Source organism: Alligator mississippiensis, chromosome 8 (genome assembly GCF_030867095.1).
Source record: "Alligator mississippiensis isolate rAllMis1 chromosome 8, rAllMis1, whole genome shotgun sequence".
Lineage (NCBI taxonomy): Eukaryota > Metazoa > Chordata > Crocodylia > Alligatoridae > Alligator > Alligator mississippiensis.
Window position 1 is genome coordinate 40,829,053 of NC_081831.1, and position 20,939 is coordinate 40,849,991.

Here is a 20,939-nt window from a genome sequence, read left to right on the forward strand (position 1 = left end):
GTCTAGACCACCAGTGCCTGAGGGAACCAGGTGTGCTACACCAGTCAACACACCCACTCAGTCTGTCCCTGGCTTGAGCCCTGGCCCCACCAGCATAGCCCCCCAGCAGCTATGCACAAGAAGCTGTGGTGTGACCTGAAGCTGGGGGGCCTGGACCCTCCAAGGCCTACCCTTCCAGCTCAGGTGATTGGGGCCACCTTTCCGGCAGTCACCTGCAGGCAGTAGGTGAAGTGCCAACTTCTCAAGTGGGAGAACCTGCACTTTGAGACGTGGATGCAGGCCTTGGCTGGGGATCATGGTGGCCTCCAGCTTTCATGACAAGGGGTTCAGACGCCTCTGAACAAAAGTTGGTGGAGAGGGGGCTTGTGTTGGAGGATGAATACATCCCCCTCAAGCCTCTAGAAGAGCTGGGGACCAGGGTGGTCCTCAGCTCTGTCCCTCCCTATATCCCCAGTTGGGCCCAGCTGCAAATGCTGGGGAGAGTTATCTCCCTGGTGGTGGCACTGTTGTTTGGGTGCCGGGACCCCGGCCTCTGCCATGTGTGCTCTTTCTGTCACCAGGTTATGATCCAGCTGGTAGCAGAAGCGCAGCTGGAGGCTGAGAGGTGCCTGGCATTCTTTTCAGGGGGCTCTGGTGAGGATTTTCTATACACTGGGGGACCTGTGGTGCTTCCAGTGCCATGCCCCAGGGTCCTTGCATCATGAGTGCCCCATGGGCCAGGTGGGGAGGGCATCCGTGGCTCCCATGGGCAAGAGGGGTGCTCCTACCACCAGCACCCCTCCCCCTTCAGGGCTATCTGGTGCCTCAGCTGCAACTATGAGTTCCCCATGACCTCAAGGGACCCTGCCCCCCAAGCAAGTTTGGCAAAGTCCTGGGGAAGGTGGCAGCAACCAGGGGGAGAGAGGGAGCAGGGCCCCCCTGCCTCTAGTCATGCCCAAGCCATAGCTGCCCCACTCCCCCAACCCTCACTTTCTATTGGAGCCTCTCCATCTGAGGACCATGGCATGTCTGAGTGGGTGCAGGTCCTCTCTGGGTGCAAAGACAAGAGGAAGGCCCACCTTCCTCCCCTCTTCTCAAGAACACCACATAGGGGGGAAGGAGCAGCCCAACCTCTGGGAGCCTCCCCACTTCCACCTTATACCCCACCCCCTGGGAAATCTCAAATGGGTGATCCCTGTGGAAGAGGATTCAGGACTACTAGACAGTCCTGAACAGGAGCCCATGGAGGAAGCCCCTCATTCGGCTGACCAGGGCGTACCCCCTGAGACCACAGGCTGAGGCCTACCCAAAGGAAGTCCTGGCATCAGAGCCTCCTCCCTCTGATCTGGGAGGTACAGAGGCCCTGAGGCTCACACTGCTGAGTCTTCAGGGAGGAGGTCCCCTTTCCCAGGATGCTGAGGGAGATGCCAAAGCCACCCTGGTGCCTGATGGGTGTCTTTCCTCTCCCTCCCAGAAAAACCTCACCTCCTGCCTTCCCCATAGTCCTGCACCAGAGGGGGTCACAGTGGGGTCCCCTAATCAACAAGCCAATCTTATCTGGGACCCTGCACAGACCCCCTGGGGCTCCAGCTCTACCTCACCATCTTGTGAAGGAGCCCCACCCTCACCCATACCCCCACCTGTGTCCCAAGAGGGTGCAGAACTTTCCCAATCCCAAGCAGAGTTCAGGGTCTTAGCAGACCAGGGGGTTCAGAAGGTGCCTAGGGAGTCTGCTGAGCCCTAGGACAAGAAGGAGGACACCTGAGAACCAGCAGGCTCCAGGGAGCCTGAAGACCTCTCAGTTCTGGCAGTTCCAAGGGATACTACTTGCATTTCTTTACCGTGACTATACCCGCTCGTCTGCCAGCAAGGTACAGATCATCTTGGACCACTGGGGAGATTTTGACAGCATCCTCATCACTGTTAGGGCACTGGTGGGGGAAGGCAAGGGGCCCCAAAACTGCAATGTCTGGATCTATAGGCAGGCTGCAGGTTCATAGACACCCTCTATACGTATAGGAGAGTGCTATATGAGCTGGCAGGCCCCTGCTGAGCTATCAGCAGGTGTTGAAATGCATGAGGCCCCTGCTGAACCATCTATTCCAACCCCCTAGCTAAGAGATCATTTAAGATTGCGACCTTCAATGTCCACGGCTGCAGGAAGGGTCTCCAGAAATGCCGAGTGCTCTCCTTCCTTCAGGAGAGAGGGTACCCCATGGTATTCTTGCAGGAGACCCTGATGACTCTAGCTGATGAGCCTAATTGGCAGCTGGAGTGGGGACGCAGGGTCTTTTTTAGTCACCTCTTGGCCATCTCTTGTGGGCTGGCCACCCTGTTCTCCCCAGGCCTGCAGCCAGAGGTTTTCCAGGACATTGAGGTAGTTCCAGACCGCCTGCTGCATCTCTGGATCCAGGTGCAGGGACTGGTCCCAAACCTTCTGAACATGTACGTCCCTGCAAGGGACCCAGAGTTTTTCTGCCAGGCGGCCACATACATTGGCACCCTCAACCCTCGTGAGTGCCTCGTCCTGGTGGGGACTTTAGCGTCACCTTAGATACATGAGACCGGTCAAGCAGGGAGTGGAACCAGGCCACCGTGTGCATCCTCAGGGAGATCCTGATGGACTACTCCCTGGTGGATGTCCAGTGTCCCTGTCACCATACCGACGCCCCTGCCTTCACCTATGTGAGGGTGGGGGAGGAGCAGGTATGCCACTCCCAGTTGGACTGGGTTTATATCTCTTTGCTGCACTTTGCCCAGGCCCAGTCCTCTGGCATCTGGCCAACCCCTTTCAGCGATCACCTACTTGTTTGGGCCCAGGCCATACTAGGGCTTGGGTGTCTGGGGTCAGCTTACTGGTGATTCAGTGCCAGTCTTCTGGAGGATGTGGGCTTAATGTTGGCCTTCTGGGAGTTCTAGCTGGCCTGGTGGGAGTAACGGGCCGCTTTCCCCTCAGCTTGGAAATGGTGGGACATGGGGAAGGTATGCATCTGGCTTTTTTGCCGCAGCTACCCTCTGGGGCACACCCAGCAGAGGGAGACGGTCCAGAAACACTTTGAGCTGGAAGTGCTAGAGCTGGAAAGGCACCTGGCCACTGACCCAATCAACCCATTCCTCTGCAGAGAGTGTCAGGAGAGGTGGGAAGAGTTTCATGCTCTGGATGACCACTATGTCCATGGTGTGTTTGTCTGCTCATGCTTCCAGCTCCTTCGGGAGATGGACCATGGTTCCCACTTCTTCTATGCCTTGGAAAGGAGTTGGGGGCCAAGAAGTGCATCACCTACCTTCTGGTGGGTGGCAGCACCCCCCTCATGGATCCAGGTGAGATGCACCAGTGCATGCAGGCCTTCTATGAAGACCTCTTCTCCCTGGATCCAACTGATGCTGAGGCTTGTCAGACCCTGTGTGAGGGACTTCTGCAGGTCAGCATGGGTGACTGGAACCAGTTGGAAGCTCCGCTCACTCTGGCTGAGTTTTCAGCCTCCCTCTGCCTGATGCCTGGCAACAAGGTGCTGGGCATCGATGGGCTGACTGTGGAGTTCTACTGGGCCTTCTGGGATGTCCTCGGCCCAGACCTTGCTGCAGTCTGGGCCAAATCTGTGGGATGTGGGGAACCACAGGAAAGCATTTGACAGAGTGGGTTCACAGGTACCTCGCAGGCATGCTGCGGGCCTTTGGCTTCGGGCCTCACTTTGTGCAGGCTGTCCAGGTGCTGTAGGCCTCTGCAGAGTGTTTGGTCAAGCTCAACTGAACCCTGATAGAGCTCATCCCATTCAGGAGAGGGGTGCATCAAGGCTGCTGCTGTCAGACCAGCTGTCTGCCTTGGCCCTGGAGCCCTTCCTCATTCTCCTATGGAAGTGGGTGGCGGGGTTGATGCTCTGGGAGCCAGTGGTGTGGCTGGTTCTGTCAGCCATTGTACTTGGTGGCCTCCCCTGCCCGGGTCAACTGGGTCAAGAGCTTTGGCCTGGTGGGGGATGACAGGTGGGCTCATTCCCACTCACACTCCATGGGATCCACTGTAGCATGGGCTTGCTGCTCTACTTGGGGGTCTACCTGACCCCATGGGCCCCTCCCAGGTGGAGAACTGGTACCAGCTGGAGACAAGGGTGGTGGAGCGGCTCTGGGCATGGACAGGACTCCTGAGGTGTCTCTTCCTGCATGAGTGTGTTGGTACTAAACCAGCTTGTCCAGTCCATGCTCTGGCACCGCTTACACACCCAGCCTGTGCCCCCTGAGGTCCTGGCGGGAATCAAGAGATGGGCCCTGGAGTTTTTCTGGCCGGAACGGTATTAGGTCACTGCGCAGGTCCTGAGCCTCCCCTTGCAGGAGGGTTGCCAGGGCCTGGTTTGCCTGTGTAGCCAGGTCCTGGCATTCTGCCTTCAGGACCTGCAGTGACTCCTATATAGTGTCAGTAGTCATGTGGCATGGGGCCACCTGGGGCGTGCTTTCCTCTGCCACTTCTGGGGGCTCTGATATGACTGGCAGCTCCTCAGCCTGTTGGGCGTCTCCCTGCAGGACCTCCGAGGACTGCCAGATTTCTACTGGGAGCTCCTTCAGGCCTGGAGCCTGGTCTCTGCCTCCAGGTCACCCGTAACAGTCACCCAGGGTGCCAACCTGCTCATCAAGCCCCTCCTCTGGAACCCCCAGCTGGAGGTGCCATCAGCAGAAGTGCCCTGGTTGCAACAGAGGTTAATCCTGGATAATGTCACCCATATAGGAAACCTCCTGGACTATGATAGGTGGGAGTGGGTGGACTCCACTGTGCTGGCCCAGTTTATGGGTCTACCCACGTCACATGCAACCTGCTGTCAGATTCAGGAGGTGAAATCTGCCCTACCTCCCTCCCGATGCCTTTGCCTTTGTTGACCAGATCTTGTGCGGCGGTGGTCCCTGTCCCCGCTTCCCTTCCCCCCCTGGTGTCCTCTAGACCACTGGATTTTGTCGTGGGTCTGGCGCCTCACTAAGCTTCACAGTGTTTCCCACACCATCACCTGAGCTGGCTGGAAGACACCAGACCAATCTGCTTTTCCACCGTCCATCGCCGCCACCTCTACATGCTTGTGCGCCGCACTGTCCATCATGCCACCCTCATGTCCTGGCCAGACGCCAGGTGGCAGGACCTGCTCAGCAAGGGCATGACTGGGGCACCCCAGGGGCTGAGTCTGTACTGCACCCTCATCTACCATGAGCCACTGGGGACCTCAGCTGGTGGCTCCTTCATGGAGCCATCACCAAGGGCGTGTACATGGCAAGCTTCATGGATACCCTGGTCTCCTGCCTCTTCTGTGAGCAGTGGGAGACCCTGGTGCACATGACCCTTGAGTGTGCCAGGCTGCAGCCCCTCCACTTCCACTTTGATAACCTCTTCTAGAGGTTCTGGTTGAATTTCACCCCCCACCTTTTTGTTTTTGGCCACCCCATCCACAGCTCCAACAACTCCCAGGACCTCCCGGTCAAGCTCCTCATGGCCCTGGCCAAGTGAGCACTGTAATTGATCAGGAAGGAGGCTCTGGCTGGGTAGGTGCATGGAGACTGCAGGGCTGCTTTCCTTTCACTTGTCCGTGCACGTTTCTGGGCAAAGCACTAGTGGGTAGCATCCGCCGGCTCCTTGGATGCCTTTGAGGACCAGTGGGTGTGGCCCAGGGGGCTCTGCTTAGTGTACCACTCAGGCACACTTATTTTCATGTTTTGACCTTTTGACCCACATGAGACTCCTCTCCTGTTTTTTTTCATTAGTTGTCCCAAGTATGTTGTTGTTGTCATGCATCCATTGGCCCAAAACATTAGGGGCTATTAGTTAGTCACATGGGCCTCAGGGCCCACAATAATTGGGTGATATAAAGTCAAGAGCTTCTTGGAGAGGAGCCTTTGTGAGGAAGGTGGCCACACTCCTTCCTGTCCCAGGATGTTGCTATTGCTGTTTGCTGCAAGATTGGTCTCAGGAGCTTCTGGGGAGAAGATGACCAGGCCCCTTCCTGCCTCTGGGTACTGCTAGCTGCTGGCTTAGTCTAAGAGAACTTTTGAGAGTAAGTTGGCCTCAACTGTTTCTGCATTGGGCTGCTGGTGTGGTGGAGGGGCCCACTACACTGCATCGCACCCCAGCTTCTGCACCCCTGTTCTGGCCTGCTGCCCAGCCCACCGCCAAGCCATGGATGGGGGACAGCCTTGGGGAGGAGGCTGATCTGCCTGTGGAACCCTCCTCCACCATCACTGCCGGAACCTAAAGGTGCCTTGCTTGCCACAGCTGCCTTGGCAGGCTACCCCCTGCTTTCACCTCGACTTTCACCTGAAGCACACACCCTGAGTGGCTGAACGGGATGGCTACTACCACCATTGCTGCTGTTGCTGTTGTTCCTGATGCTGCCTTTGTTCTACTGCTGCCCCCTCTCAGAAGAGAGGGAGATTCCCTGCTACACCACCTTGCACCACCTGACACCACACTTGTACTGAATTACTCCCTAATTTACTGATTGTTCCTGCCCTCCCCCACAGCTGCCTCACTGCATCTGATCATCCTTCATTTTCCTGCCTACTACTCTCCTGCTGAGCACCTGGCTGGAGGCCTGATGGGCTCCTGGCCAGATCTGTAACAAACAAAGCCCCTCCACCACTCCAGCCATCTTTTACATCTGCCTCAGCAGCCTTCCTTGTGTGTTCTTGCCCTTGTGTGGTAAGTCCTCCGGCCCACTCCCCCTGCCCTGATGTTTGTTGTGTGGCTGAGTAAGCCAGCTCGAGTTTCCCCAGCCCGCATGCGTGCGTGCGTGTGTGTTACCCCTCCCCCACATTCTCAAAGCATAGTCCTCCCATTTTTTTCATGTGGGGCTGTAATTCAGTGAGCTCCAGCCCCACTGGATATCTTGTTTTTTGTCTTCCCCACCCTCATGTTAAGCAATGACAGGTCAGGAACCTTCTGGGGGGCAGATGCCCCCACTATGGGTCAGATCCCAATGAAACCCCCAAGGGGATGCATGACCGTGCAGCCTCCACCCAGGAGGCAGAGTATGACCAATCTCCTCTGGAGGTAGAGAAACCTGCAACCTCCATTGCAGAGGCAGGTGGGACCCTGGCAGGGAGCCAACAGGGCCAGAGCATCTCCCTTGGCCAGGCCCTGTCCAGAGGGGTTCCCAAGCCCCTTCTCCTGTTATCGGGGACAAAAGGCCAGGGCAGTAAGAAGGACTCCTCTTTAGCCTCCTCCACAGTTGGGGGTGGCAAGGGCAAGGGCCCCCAAGCCTAGACCATCAGCCCCTGAGGGGACCAGGTGCGCTACACCAGCCAGCACACCCACTCAGCCTGTCTCTGGCCCTAGCCCTGGCCCCACCAGTGTGGCCCTCCTGCAGCAAAACCACAGGTATGCACAAACAGCTGTGGGGAGACCTGAAGCTGGGGGGCCTATACCCTTCACTGGCTGCCCTTCCAGCTCAGGCAGTGGGGCCCTCTTTCCGGTACTCATCCGCAGGCAGTGGGTGAAGTGCCAACTACCCAGGTTGGAGACCCTGCACTTTGAGACCTGCATGAAGAGCCTGGCTCTGGTACTGGGGGCCCCAAAAATCATGCTATCCTCCTGTTTTCATGACAAGGGAGTCTTTTTCCTTGCCTTGGAGGCCAATGCTCAAAAGGCGGTGGAGAGGGGGCTTGTGGTGGAGGGCGAGTACATCCCCCTCAAGTCTCTAGAAGAGCTGGGGATGAGGGTGGTCTTCATCTCTGTCCCTCCCTATGTCCCTAATTGGGCCCTGCTCCCCCAGCCCCAAATGCTGGGGAGAGTTATCTCCCTGGTGGTGGCCCTCTCGCTGGGGTGCTGAGACCCCAGCCTCTGCCATATGTGCTCTTTCCATCACCAGGTTATGATCCAGCTGGCGGTGGAAGTATGGTGGGAGGCTGAGGGGTGCCTGGCAATTCCTTTTCAGGGGGCCCTGGAGAGGATTTTCTACACACTGGGGGACCTGCAGTGCTTTCATGGCCACGCCCCAGGGCATTTGCATCATGAGTGCCCCTTGGGTCAGGAGGAGAGGGCATCCACAAGTCCCACTGGTGAGAGGGATGCCCCTGCCACTGATACCCCTCCTCCCTCAGGCTCCTCTGGCACCCCAGCCACATCATCCAGTCCCCTTGTAAGCTCAGGGGACCCTGCCCCCAAACCAACTTTGGTGGGGTCCTGGGGAGGGCAGCAGGGCCCCCATGCCTTTAGTCATGCCCGTGCTGTAGCTATCCCCCCCATCCCACCCCAGGCCTCACCTCCTCCCACTGGAGCCTGTCCTTTTGAGGACCACCCCATCGCTGAGTGGGTTCAGGTCCCCTCTGGGTGCAAAGCCAAAAGGAAGGCCCTGTTGCAGCTGGAGGCCTCTTATGTGGAGGACTCCTGCCCCACCCCCAAGACCACCTCACAGGGGGAAGGAGTGGCCCAGCTTCCGGGGGCCTGCATAGCTGCGCTTGACACCCCATCCCCTGGAAAGATCAAACGAGTGGTCCCCATGGAGGAGGTTTCAGAGCTGCTGGACAACCCCAAGCAGGAACCCATGGAGGAGGCCCCTCACTCCACTGGCCAGAACCTATCCCTCGAAACCATGGGCGCCAAGGCTGAGGCTGACCAAATGAAAGGTTAGTCAGTGGAGCCCTCCCCCTCCAATGATCTAGGGGAGACAGGGGTCCAGGGACTCACCTCGGTGAGTTGTGAGGAGGAAGTAACTTCTCCCAGGACCCCAAGACAGGCACTAATACCACCCTGGTGCCTGACAGGTCTCCTCCTCCCCACTCCCAGTCAAACCCTGCTACTAACTCACCCAATTCAACACCAGGGAAGGTTGGGGTGGGGTCCCCAGACCAACAGTCTGACCTTGTTGGGGACCCCATGCAAACCCACTGGGGTTCCAGCTATGCCCTTCCATCTTGTAAGGGAACCCCGCCCCCACCCTTACCCCCATCCCAAGGGACTGTAGAACTCTCCCAATCCCAGCCAGAGTCCTGGGTCTTAGCAGACTGGGGGGTTCAGATGGTACCTAAGGAGCTCACTGAACCCCAGAACCAGGAGAAGGATGCCCGAGAACTGGCAGGCTCCATAGAGCTTGCAGACCCCTTGGTCCTGGCAGTCCCCAGAGGTGAGCTACTTGCATTTCTTCACTGCTACTACACCCACTGGTCCACCAGCAATGTACAGCTCACTTTGGACTGCTGGGGAGATTTTGACAGCATCTTTGCCACTGCGAGGATGCTTGCAGGGAAGGCAAGGGGCCCCAAAACTGCAATTCCTGGATCTATAGGTGGGCCCACAGTATAGACATACTCTATATTTATGGGAGGGTGCTGGGTGAGCTGGTGGGCCCCACACCAAGCGTTGAGATGTGTGAGGCCCCTGCTGAACCATCTACCCCACACCCCAAGCCATGAAGTCATTTAAGATCATGACCATCAACATCCGTGACTGCAGGAATGGTCTCTGGAGATGCCAGGTGTTCTCCTTCCTTCAGATGGTGGTGTACCCCATGATATTATTGCAGAAGACCCTGACAACTCTGGCCGATGATCCTAATTGGTGGCTGGAGTGGACAGGCAGGCTCTTTTTTAGTCACCTCTCAGCCATCTCTTGTGGGCTGGCCACCCTGTTCTCTCCAGGCCTGCAGCTGGAGGTTCTCCAGGATGTTGAAGTGGTGCTGGGCCACCTGCTGCATCTCTGGGTCCAAGTGCAGGGGCTGGTCCTGAGCCTTCTGAACGTGTACACCCCTCCAAGGGACCCAGAGTTGGTGGATCTTTTTCTGCCAGGTGGCCACTTACATCGGCACCCTAAACCCTGGTGAGTGGCTGGTTCTTGGCGGGGACTTGAACATCACCCTGGATGCATGAGACTGGTTGGGCAGGGATTGGAACCAGGCCACCATGGGCATCCTCAGGAAGATCCTGACAGTCTACTTCCAGATGGACGTCTGGCATGCCTGTCATCCTACTGACCCCCCCCTCCCCTGCCTCCACCTATATGAGAATTGGGGAGGAGCAGGCATGCCGCTCCCAGTTGGACTAGGTTTATATCTTTTTGCTGAACTTTGCCAAGGCCTACTTCTCTGGCATCCAGCCAACCCCTTTCAGTGATCACCACCTTGTCTGGGCCCAGGCCACACTAGAGCCTGGGCATCCAGGGTCAACCTACTGGCATTTCATTGCCAGTCTGCTGGAGGATGTGGGCTCCATGGAGGCCTTCTGGGAGTTCTGGCTGGCCTGGCAGAAGCAACAGGCAGCTTTCCCCTCGGCTCGGAGATGGTGGGACACGGGAAAGGTATGCATCTGGCTTTTTTGCTGCAGCTACACTCAGGGACACACCCGGAAGAGGGAGGCGGTCTGGGGGCAGCTCAAGCAGGAAATGCTAGAGCTGGAGAGGTGACTCACCACCAACCCAACCAACCCATCCCTCTGTGAAGAGTGTTGGGAGAGGTGGGAAGAGCTTTGTGCTCTGGACAACCACCATGTCCATGGTGTGTTTGTCTGCTTGCATTTCCAGCTCCTTCAGGGGATGTACCACAGCTTTCACTTCTTCTATGGCCTGGAGAGGAGGTAGGAGGCCAAGAAGTATGTCACCTGCCTTTTGGCAGGTGACAGCACCCCCCTCACAGATCCAGGTGAGATGTGCCAGCGTGTGCGGGCCTTCTAAGAAGAACCCTTCTCCCTGGATCCAACTGATATCAAAGCCTGTCAGACACTGTGGGAGGGACTCCTGCAGGTCAGCACAGGTAACTGGGACTGGCTGGAGGCTCCTCTCACTTCGGCTTAGTTTTTGGCTGCTCTCCACCTGAAGCCTGGCAGCAAGGCACTGGGCATCGACAGGTTGCCTGAAGAGTTCTACCAGGCCTTCTGGGATGTCCTCAGCCCAGACTTTGCCGTGGTCTGGGCCAAATCTGATGGAAGTGGGGAGTTCCCCTGTCATGCCAGAGGGCCATGACCCTCTTGCTGAAGAAGGGGGATCAGCATGACCTAAAGAGCTGGCATCCCATGTCCCTCCTCTGCACAGACTACAAGGTGGCAGTGAAGGCCATTGCAGTGTGCCTGCGGTCTGTGCTGATGGACGTGATCCATCCTGACCACACATACACAGTGCCCGGATGTTCCATCTTTGATAACCTGTACCCGGTTCACGACCTCTTGGAGCTAGCATGCTGGGATGGCCTGTCTTTTGCCCTCCTATCCCTGGATCAGGAGAAGGCATTTGATAGTGGATCATGGGTACCTCACAGGCACGCTGTGGGCTTTTGGCTTCAGGCCCTGCTTTGTGTGGGCTCACCAGGTACTTTACACCTCTGCAGAGTGTTTGGTCAAGCTCAACTTGACCCTGACGGAGCCCATCCCATTCAGGAGAGGGGTGCATCAAGGCTGCCTGCTGTCAGGCCAGCTGTACACCTTGGCCCTGGAGCCCTTCCTTGTTCTCCTGCAGAAGCAGGTGGCGGGGTTAATGCTCTGGGAGCTGGTGGTTCAGCTGGTCCTGTTGGCATATGCTAACGGTGTACTCCTCACAGTCCAGGACTCAGGCGACCTGCCATGCATTGTATTTGGCGGCCTCCTCTGCCCAGGTCAACTAGGACAAGAACTTTGGCCTGGCGGTGGGTGACAGGTGGCAGGTGGGGTCACTCCCACCTGTGCTCCATGGGATCCACTGGAGCATGGGTTTGCTACTTTACTTTGTTACTTTGGGTCTACTTGTCCCCCACAGACTCTTCCCCTGCCAGAGAACTGGCACCAGCTGGAGGCAAGTGTGGTGGAGCAGCTCTGGGCATGGGCAGGGCCCCTGAGATGTCTCACCCTGCGTGGGAGAGTGCTGGTGCTGAATGAGTTAGTCCTGTCCGTGCTCTGGCACCACTTACATACCCTGCCTGTGCCCCCTGAGGTCCTGGTGGGACTGCAGAGACGGGCCCTGGGGTTTTTCTTACCAGGACAGCACTGGGTCACTGCACAGGTCCTGAGCCTCCCCTTGCAGGAGGGTGTCCAGGGCCTGGTTTGCCTGTGCAGCCAGGTCCTAGCATTCTGCCTTCAGGCCCTTTAGCGACTGATATACAGTGTCGGTAGCCATGCAGCATGGGGCCACCTGTGCTGCCACTTCCAGGGGCTCTGATACGACTGGCAGCTCCTTGGCCTGCAGGGGCTGCCAGATTTCTACCAGGATCTCCCCCAGGCCTGGAGGCTGGTCCCTTCCTCCAGGTCCCCCACAACAGTTGCCCCAGGCACCAACCTGCTCATCAAGCCCCTCCTCTGGAACCCCCACCTGGAGGTGCCAATGGCAGAGACGCCTCAGTTATGACAGAGGTTAATCCTGGCTCATGTCACCCGTACAGGAGACCTCCTGGACTATGATAGGTGAAAGTGAGTGGAGCCCACTTCTCTGGACCAGTGCATGCATCTACCCACAGCACATGCAACCTGCTGTCTGGTCCAGGAGGTGAAATCTGCCCTACCTCCCAACACCCTTGCCTTTGACTAGTTCCTGCATGGCAGTCCCTGCCCCCCTCCCCCCCCCCCCAAGTCCTCCAGCCCACTGGACTTTGTCGTGGGGCTGGTGCCTCGCCCTGCCTCACAGCACTTCCCACTCCACCACCTGAGCTGGCTGGAAGACACCAGACCAATCTGATTTTCCACTATCCATTGCCACCACCTCTACATGTTTGTGTGCTGCATTGTCCATCATGCCACCCTCATGTCCTCGCATCCCACCCAGACACCCTGCTCAGCAAGGGCGTGGCTGGGGAACCCCAGTGGCTGAGTCTGTACTGCATGCTCATCTCATAAGCCACTGGGGACCTCAGCTGGTGGCTCCTTCATGGAGCCATCACCATGGGTATGTACATGGTGAGTTTCATGGACACCCCAGTCTCCTGCTCCTTCTGCAGGCAGAAGGAGGCCCTGCTGCACATGACCCTTGAGTATGCCAGGCTGCAGCCCCTCCACCTGGTTAAATTTCACCCCCCACTTTTTTGTTTTTTGTCACCCCATCCATGGCCCCATCAAGTCACAGGACCTCCTGGTCAACCTCCTCCTGGCCCTGGCCAAATAGGCCCTGTTCATGACCAGGAAGGAGGCTTTGGCTGGGAAGGCTCCCAGAGGCTGCGGGGTCACTTTTCTCTCACTTGTCCCCACACTCTTCTGTGCAGAGCACCAGTGGGCAGTGTCCACCAGTTCCTTGGATGCCTTGAGGGTGCAGCCCAGGGGCCTCTGCTTGGTGTCCCCCTCAGGCACACTTATTTTCATGTTTTGACCCTTTGATTCACATGACACTCCTATCCTGTTTTTTTCATTAGTTGTCCTAAGTATTTTGTTGTAGTATTCACCCATTAGCCCCCATACAATAGGGGCTAGTAGTTATCTGGGTGGGCCTTAGGGTCCACGGTATTTCAATGTTACAAATAGACAGGAGCTTTTGAGACCCAGCCACGTGGTATCTGGGGACACTAGCCCCTTGTGTCAGCCAGACTGCTGAAGCAGCATACCAAATTCACTTTTTAAAATACCCCCAAATCCACATTCTTCCACAATTAGAATGAGAGAGAGAGAGAGAGAGATTGATTGATCAGATGGGCAATGTTTTATTGCTATATTTACAATGTTAAAGAAATATGGAAGCCTACCAGTGTCTCTAGCATCATAAGAAAATAAATCCTAAATACCTATGTTTTAATGTTTGCTTTTGGTTTCCTTATCGCATGGTGGGTGTGTGATGGGGTGATGTGGGGTTTGCAGGAGGGGGTGGGAAGCGGAGTGGGGGGATTTGAGTCGGTGTGGAGGGATGTGGGGGATAAGAGTCAGTGTGTGGGTAGGTGTGGGGGAACTGTGGGTGTGGAGGCTGCCTAGGAGGGGTGGGTCCCCAACATGAATGGTGCGTGCTCCTGGTGGTTAGTGGGGCACAGTGGTGCTGGTGGTGGCGATAAGCAGGGAGCTCTTGCAGGTACCACTGCTACTGTTGGTGGTGACAGCGGGGTGAGCACCAACTGGTGATCGGCAACCACCCACAGATGCTGTCAGCAGCGTTGGCAGTGGCCAGCAGTGATCGCTGACTGCCCTCAAACACTGCTGCCAGTGTGGGGGGCGGGTAACAAGCAGCAACCACCCATAGGCACTGCTGACAGTGTTGGCAGAACCTTTTCTGAGGCCTGGAGATGAGCAGGAGAACAAGCAGGAGGCTGGAGAATGAGCAGGGGGTTGGAGGCATCAGGGGAACATCTCCAGGACATCTCCAGGGGCTCATCTGCAGCCTCCTGCTCATTCCCCTGCTTGTCTTCAGCCTCCTGCTTGTTCTCCTGCTTGTCCAAGGCTGGAGATGAGCAGGAGAATGAGCAGGGGCTGGAGATGCTCAGGAGGCTGCAGGCAAGCCACTGGAGATAAGATGGAGACTTCCCCTGCTCTCTCCAGCCTCCTGCTCTTTCTCTGCTACTGCTGGTGAGTGTGGGGGGCTGAGGCATCAAATGGAGGGCTGAAGCAATGAATGGGGGGTGGGGAAGAAGCGAGGGAAGGTGGAATGAGTAGGGAGTGGGGGGAACGAATGGGGGAATGAATGGGGAGCTGGGGGAATGAACGGGGGGTGGGGAAAGATATGGGGAGTTGGGGAAAGGAACGGGGGCTGGGGCTGGGCGAGGCCTCCCCCAAGGTCCCCTCCCCCCTCCTTTAGGCCCCCAAGCCCTACTTACCTAACAACAAGCACTCCAGGTCACTGGAGCTTGCACCGCTTCCTCCCCAGCAGGCAGTGTGTGTCAGCATGGGAGAAAGGGCCAACCACAGAAACACTCTGGCTGGCTACCAGAGTGTCTCTGTGGAGGATCAAGCCTCCAGTTGCCTCAGGGCACGGTCCGGGACTGTGACCTGACCCATCTTTTCCCTCCAGGGTATTGTTTGACCCCTGGATATCCAGGGGTCTAATTTTGTCCCCGTGCTACAAATTTGCACTGCAAGGAACATTTTTTTGCTCCCACGCATGCCTCTTGCAGCTTCTGAAAGTGGTTTGAGATGCTGCAAGAGGCACATGTGTCCTTGTCTGGACGCACCCAAAGAGTACATTTCAATGGCTATGGAATGCAGCAGACTACACCCAAGGTCAGGGATTTCAAAGAATCTCTGGAGAGAATGGAGAAGTATACACTGGTTGCCTTTCCTGCATAGACTTCTCCCCACCTTACTTCAGAACTTACCTGGTACCTGCTTACTGTGCTGTTCAAAAGCAAATGGGAGTGGCAGCAGATTGGGGAAGCACCTATGTACGTCAGGGATAACCCCCTGGGTTGTCATACGATAATACTGAATCACATCCCTAATACTTACATGGGGTCAGAGTTATGTGGAGTCTGGATTATTGAGTGAGGTGCTTATCTAAGTGGGCACTAGTGCAGGGACTTAGCACTCTGTACTTGGGTGACAAATTTTAGGCACTTGAAATATTAGTCTGAGTGACTTCCCCAAAGCTACCGGAGAGGTGGTATCAGATCAGGGAGGGATCTCCTGCTAACTCTCTTTCATAGTCTACAACATGTTGCCTTTCACACTGCTGCACTGCCTCTCCTCATGGCCCAAAATCTCACTGGTTGTTCAGCAAAGGGGCTGGCTTTTATCGTTTTCAATAATTCTACTACCAACAATAGCATAGCTGGTGGTGTCCTTCATAGCTATAAACTGATATAGGGTTTTCTGGAAAAAAACAAAACAAAACAAAGAACTTGTAACCACATTGTATGCTTAATCCCACAGTCTGCTTCTGAATACCTGTATACAGAGGAGGGGAAAACTGTGACAAGCTTTCATCTTAGTAAGTAAAGTCCTCTTCTCTTTCTTTTTCCCCCTGTCTGTTCCAACCCCTTCCTATCCTGTCAGGTCTCAGAAAGACTCCTGCTCCCACCTTCTGCATCTTGACGACATGGCACTGAAACTCCCAGGAACTGTTCCCCTCTGTATTATCAGCCTTGGAATTCTACTCATGGTGTGTGCTGTCCCTGCTGAAGCTGGGTAAGATGGCAAAAAATCTTTAACAAAGCAGTAGGAGTCCCCTCTCACTTTGCTGGGAATATTGCAGTGTAAAGTTCCCACAGCCTTATCTCACTTCACTTGGAATATTCCAGCACAATCTGGAAGAAAGGCAACTCTGAGCTTTTCTTTGAATAGTGCAGTGTGAACTGAGAATTTGTTCACTTTCTTTCTGATCAAACCTTATGTATTTGTAATAGTCATGTGTCTTTAAGGCAAGCTATATATGATACTCTCAAATATCTATCAGAATGATGGGGCAACCATCTTCCATCTTACTTCTCAATAGGTCTGCATACTTTTCTTATTCACATGAGATATTCCAGCAAAACAAAAATGTTCCTTACTTTCCTCACAATGTCTTGCACTGGGATGCCTCACTCCCTTGTAGCCATAGGTGACTGATTATATTAACATTATTTGAGCTGCTAGAGCTAAGGGTATGTCAGCATTTTTATGACAAAACCAGTTTTCTAACTTGGTTCACGTATAATCTGCTCTTGGCTAATGTTTTGCTCATATGAGGTCAAAGGGGTCGTATGAGGGATCCCTTTGCTTCTTTTACAAAATTGAACAAGTTACATTGACTTACCTGTGTGGCTGCCAGAAGTTAATAACTGGGGGGAAAAAAACCCTTGATTTTAGATGAAGCTCCCCAGTTTGGCTAATGATTCCTGGTCTTGGCTAGTACTGGTACTCTTTTCCCTTAGCCAGAAGTCCACGATCTGGAACAATACTAGCTGTGCTTGCTTTCTTGGATTTGTACATTGATTCTGATCAGAGAAAACAAAAGCCCATTTTTCCACAATTAGCCATCTGTAAAATCATATCACCCTGTAGTCCAGCATCAGCAGAACCCTAGAAACATCTCCCAGGTAACTCTCTGTTGCTGCCTTTCAGCATGTCAGGATGGATCCCTTTCCAGAAAAAGGGAGACCTGGCTTAGTCCATGTTGGAAAATGAGGTGAGTAAAATTCCCTGTGGTAACGTATCTACAAAATGTACTGTTACAAGGTCATTGTGGGACCCCTGGCATGGATTTACAAGCATTCATGGTGCTCTGGCAATGTGCCAGAGGACTGGAAAAGGGCCAATGTGGTTCCCATTTTCAAAAAAAGGAGGAAAGACGACCCAGGAAACTATAGGCCAGTCAGTCTTACCTTGATCCTGGGCAAGCTTTTTGAGAGAATTATCCTGGTGCATGTCCGCGAGGGGCCAGCAGGGGAGATTATGCTCAGGGGCAACCAACATGGGTTCATTAGAGGCAGGTCCTGTCAGACCAACTTGGTGGCCTTCTATGACCAGGTCACAAAACCCTTAGACACAGGTGTCATGGTGGACGTAGTCTCTCTGGCCTTTAGGAAGGCCTTCAACACTGTCTCTCACCCCATTTCATTAAAAAACTAGGGGACTGTGGCGTCGACACCTACACAGTCAAATGGGTCACTAAGTGGCTGGAGAGTGGCACCCAGAGAGTGGTGGTGGATGGATCTTACTTGACCTGGAGCGATGTGGGCAGTGGGGTTCCCCAGGGCTCGGTCCTTGGGCCTGCGCTGTTCAATATCTTCATCAGCGACTTGGACAAGGGGGTAAAAAGCACCCTGTTCAAATTCGCAAATGATACTAAGAAGTGGGGGGAAGTGGGCACATTAGAAGGGAGAAACAGTCTGCAATTGGACCTAGACATGTTACAGGGGTGGGTGGATGAGAACAGGATGGGTTTCAACACTGACAAGAGCAAGGTGCTGCACCTGAGGAGGAAGAACCAGCAGCATACCTACAGGCTGGGGAACTCCCTTCTTGTCAGTGCAGAGGCAGAAAAGGATCTTGGGGTTATTATTGATGCCAAAATGAACATGGGGCGACAGTGTGGGGACGTGGTCAGGAAGGCCAACCGTACCTTGTCATGCATCCACAGATGCATCTCAAGCAGGTCCAAGGAGGTGATCCTCCCCCTCCATGCAACACTGGTCAGGCCGCAGTTGGAGTACTGCCTCCAGTTCTGGGCACTGCACTTCAGGAGGGATGTGGACAACATGGAGAGGGTCCAGAGGAGGGCCACCCGCATGATCAGGAGTCAGCAGGGCAGGCCCTATGAGGAGAAGCTAAGGGACCTGAACTTGCTCAGCCTCCATGAGAGAAGGCTGAGGGGGATCTAGTAGCCTGTTACAAACTAGTCAGAGGGGACCAGCAGGCATTGGGGGAGTCCTTGTTCCCCCGAGGACTGCCAGGAGTGACTAGAAATAATGGTCACAAGCTGGCAGAGGGTAGATTCAGACTAGACATCAGGAGGCGCTACTTCACTGTCAGGGTGGCTAGGATCTGGAACCAACTTCCGAGACAAGTGGTGCTGGCTCCTATCCTGGGGGTCTTTAAGAGGAGGCTGGTTGAATACCTTGCTGGGGTCGTTTGACCCCAGTACTCTTTGCTGCCATGGCAGGGGGTCGGAATAATGATCTACTCAGGTCCTTTCTGACCCTACAAACTATGAAACTATGAAACAATGTTGGATAGAGGCTTCCAAGAACCATCTAGTACACATGTCTAGCAGAAAATATTCAGCTTCATGAATTGTTTTGTGCCCATCATGTGTTCATTGACATTTAATCCATGTATATGCATGCCATATGCCTTCATTATCACAAAAATTTGCTCTCCACACATTTACACATGTATGTGTGCATTGGTATATTTGCTTGCATTTAGTTTTACACCTACAAGTTCATAGCCACATATAGATCTTAAAGAGATCTTTCCAGAACCACTCATCCTAGACTTTAAATAAGCACTGAACCTCACCAGCCGAATGGATCCAGACCATGCCAGGACAAGAAATGTAAAACCTCCCAACACATCTCAAATACTCTCACAATAACTACACCCCACAACAGAACCATCACCTTTCCTGGATTACAGAAATATAATATATCTCATTCAATGCACTAAATGCTGTGATGAAGAATATGTAGGAGAAACCAAACAAAAACTGCATATCAGAATGAATACACACCAAAAATCCATCAAATACAAAAATACCTAATTACTTGTGAGCGCATATTTCTCACAAGACTAATACTCTCTCTCCAGTCTCTCAGTTCTAATCCTCAAAGGGACTTTACAAAATACCTTTTGTAGGTGAGCCAACAAACTTCACTTTATAAATGTACTGGATACAAAAATTCATGGAATAAATATAGGCATTGGATTTATGGCACATTATAACTTACCTGCCACCCAATAATCCCAGCTAACATCTCTACATTTTACCAGCTACATTCTAGCACCAAGGCAACATTTCCCACTTTTTCTCCACATCTATCTGTGTCACACCTACTGTCTCCCATTGCCTCTGATCCTCACTGCCATGCATTTTGCATTTTCACAGACCTGAATTTTGCATATTAGCTTCTATTCCACCATGGGAAACACAAAACACCAGCAGATTCTCCCTATGCCTAAAAAAGGGTGTTTGTACCCAAAAGCTTGCAAAGAACAATTTTTCCAACTGGTTAGCTAGTCTACTAAAAGATATCACATTTGCTAGGCCTGTGCAAAGCTTCAGTCCCTGATTCGATTCAGTGGAGACTTGACCCAATTTGGTGGCTGAATCTCCAAATCTGAATCAAATCAGAGTATCCTTTAATCTCTCTGAATCGAATTGGAACCCTTCAATTCGATTTGGAAAGATTCAGTAAGATTCGGAGATTCAGACATAGAGACAATTTTAAATTTTTTTTCTATATACCTCTAGGTAGCAGGGGCTCGTGAGTGCTGGGGTGCATGGAGTGTCCCACAGAAGCACAGGGGGCACTCGTCAGCAGACCCTGAAGTGGACCAGAAGCAGTTCTGGTCCACTTCTGGGTCTGCCGGGGAGTGCTCTGGGGGGCCCCCCAGCACTCCCCTGGCTTGGCGACTGGTGCCTCATGGGTCTGGGAGGGCACCCGGGGTCCTCCTGTGGCTGATCACCGAGCCAGGGCGGTGTTGGGAGGCCCCCCATTGTGCTCCCCGTCAGACCCAGAAATGGACCAGAACTACTTCTGGTCCACTTCTGGGTTTGCCACCAAGCACGTGGAGCACTCCCCTTCCCCTTCCCCCCCCCCCCCCCCCCCCACACACACACACACACACACTCCTGCAGGATGCTCCATGTGTCCCAGAATCACAGCATTCACAAGCCATGCTGGTACCTTGAGGTATGTAGAAACAACTTTTCAAGCTGTGTCTATTTTCAAATCTCTGATTCTCTGAATGAGCATCAAATCTTCAATTCAGCCAAATTGAATCAGGGACAGTGATCTGTATCAACGAATTGAATCACTGTCCCCAATTTGGGCCAAATTTGAATCAAATAGGGCCCACTTCGTACACCCCTAACATTTTTCCAAAGAAACCTGTTACCCACATAGACAGTTGTATACCTGTATACAAGCCTACATGTATGCGTGCACTCTTCATGTCCACATACAAGTATGTATGTACATAAAGTATAAGAAAGTTCCAGGGTGCACACACAAATACAAGTGTACATCTGTGTACAAGCTGGCTGTTTTCCTCAACACAGTTAAACCAACAAGCTGACAGGCTCCTTCTCAATGGCATCATACAAAATTCTCCTCCTCAAGCTGCCTGACTGTAATAAGCAGTTTTTTCTCTAAGCTATGGTGAAAGGCTTGGGCTTTGTTCTTTGACATTGTAAATAGGGTTCTGAGGAATTGCCAGAGCACTTGCTGAATAGCTATTTCTCAAACAGCCATATCTTGGCACTTCCATCACAATGGTTACTGGTCCTTACGAGGTACAGTAAACTGCTTGTGTGAACTTTCATTTCATTTCCATTTTTTTTCTTATGATAAACCCTTCCATTTGTTTGTGCTGGGATATCATTGTAATGGAAAAGCTGACAGAGTTTTGGCGATAAGGGCAGCAGCAAGGACTACTATAATTTAAAGTGAGGCTGTGGGTGTGAACTCCATGTTCTCCTGTTTTCT

At 53.7% G+C, this 20,939-nt stretch overlaps 1 protein-coding gene across 4 annotated transcripts in view; it reads left to right on the forward strand.

Moving 5' to 3' along the window:
• GABRA3 (gamma-aminobutyric acid type A receptor subunit alpha3) overlaps positions 1-20,939 on the forward strand; it is a 243,038-nt gene that overhangs the window by 24,319 nt on the left and 197,780 nt on the right. For all 4 annotated transcript variants that reach the window (XM_019487955.2, XM_006273800.4, XM_059732686.1 and 1 more), the window contains exon 2: positions 15,802-15,933. In XM_019487955.2, coding sequence (XP_019343500.1) covers positions 15,845-15,933 — 89 coding nt within the window. In that variant the 5' untranslated portion in view covers positions 15,802-15,844. The remainder of the gene's footprint in view (positions 1-15,801; positions 15,934-20,939) is intronic.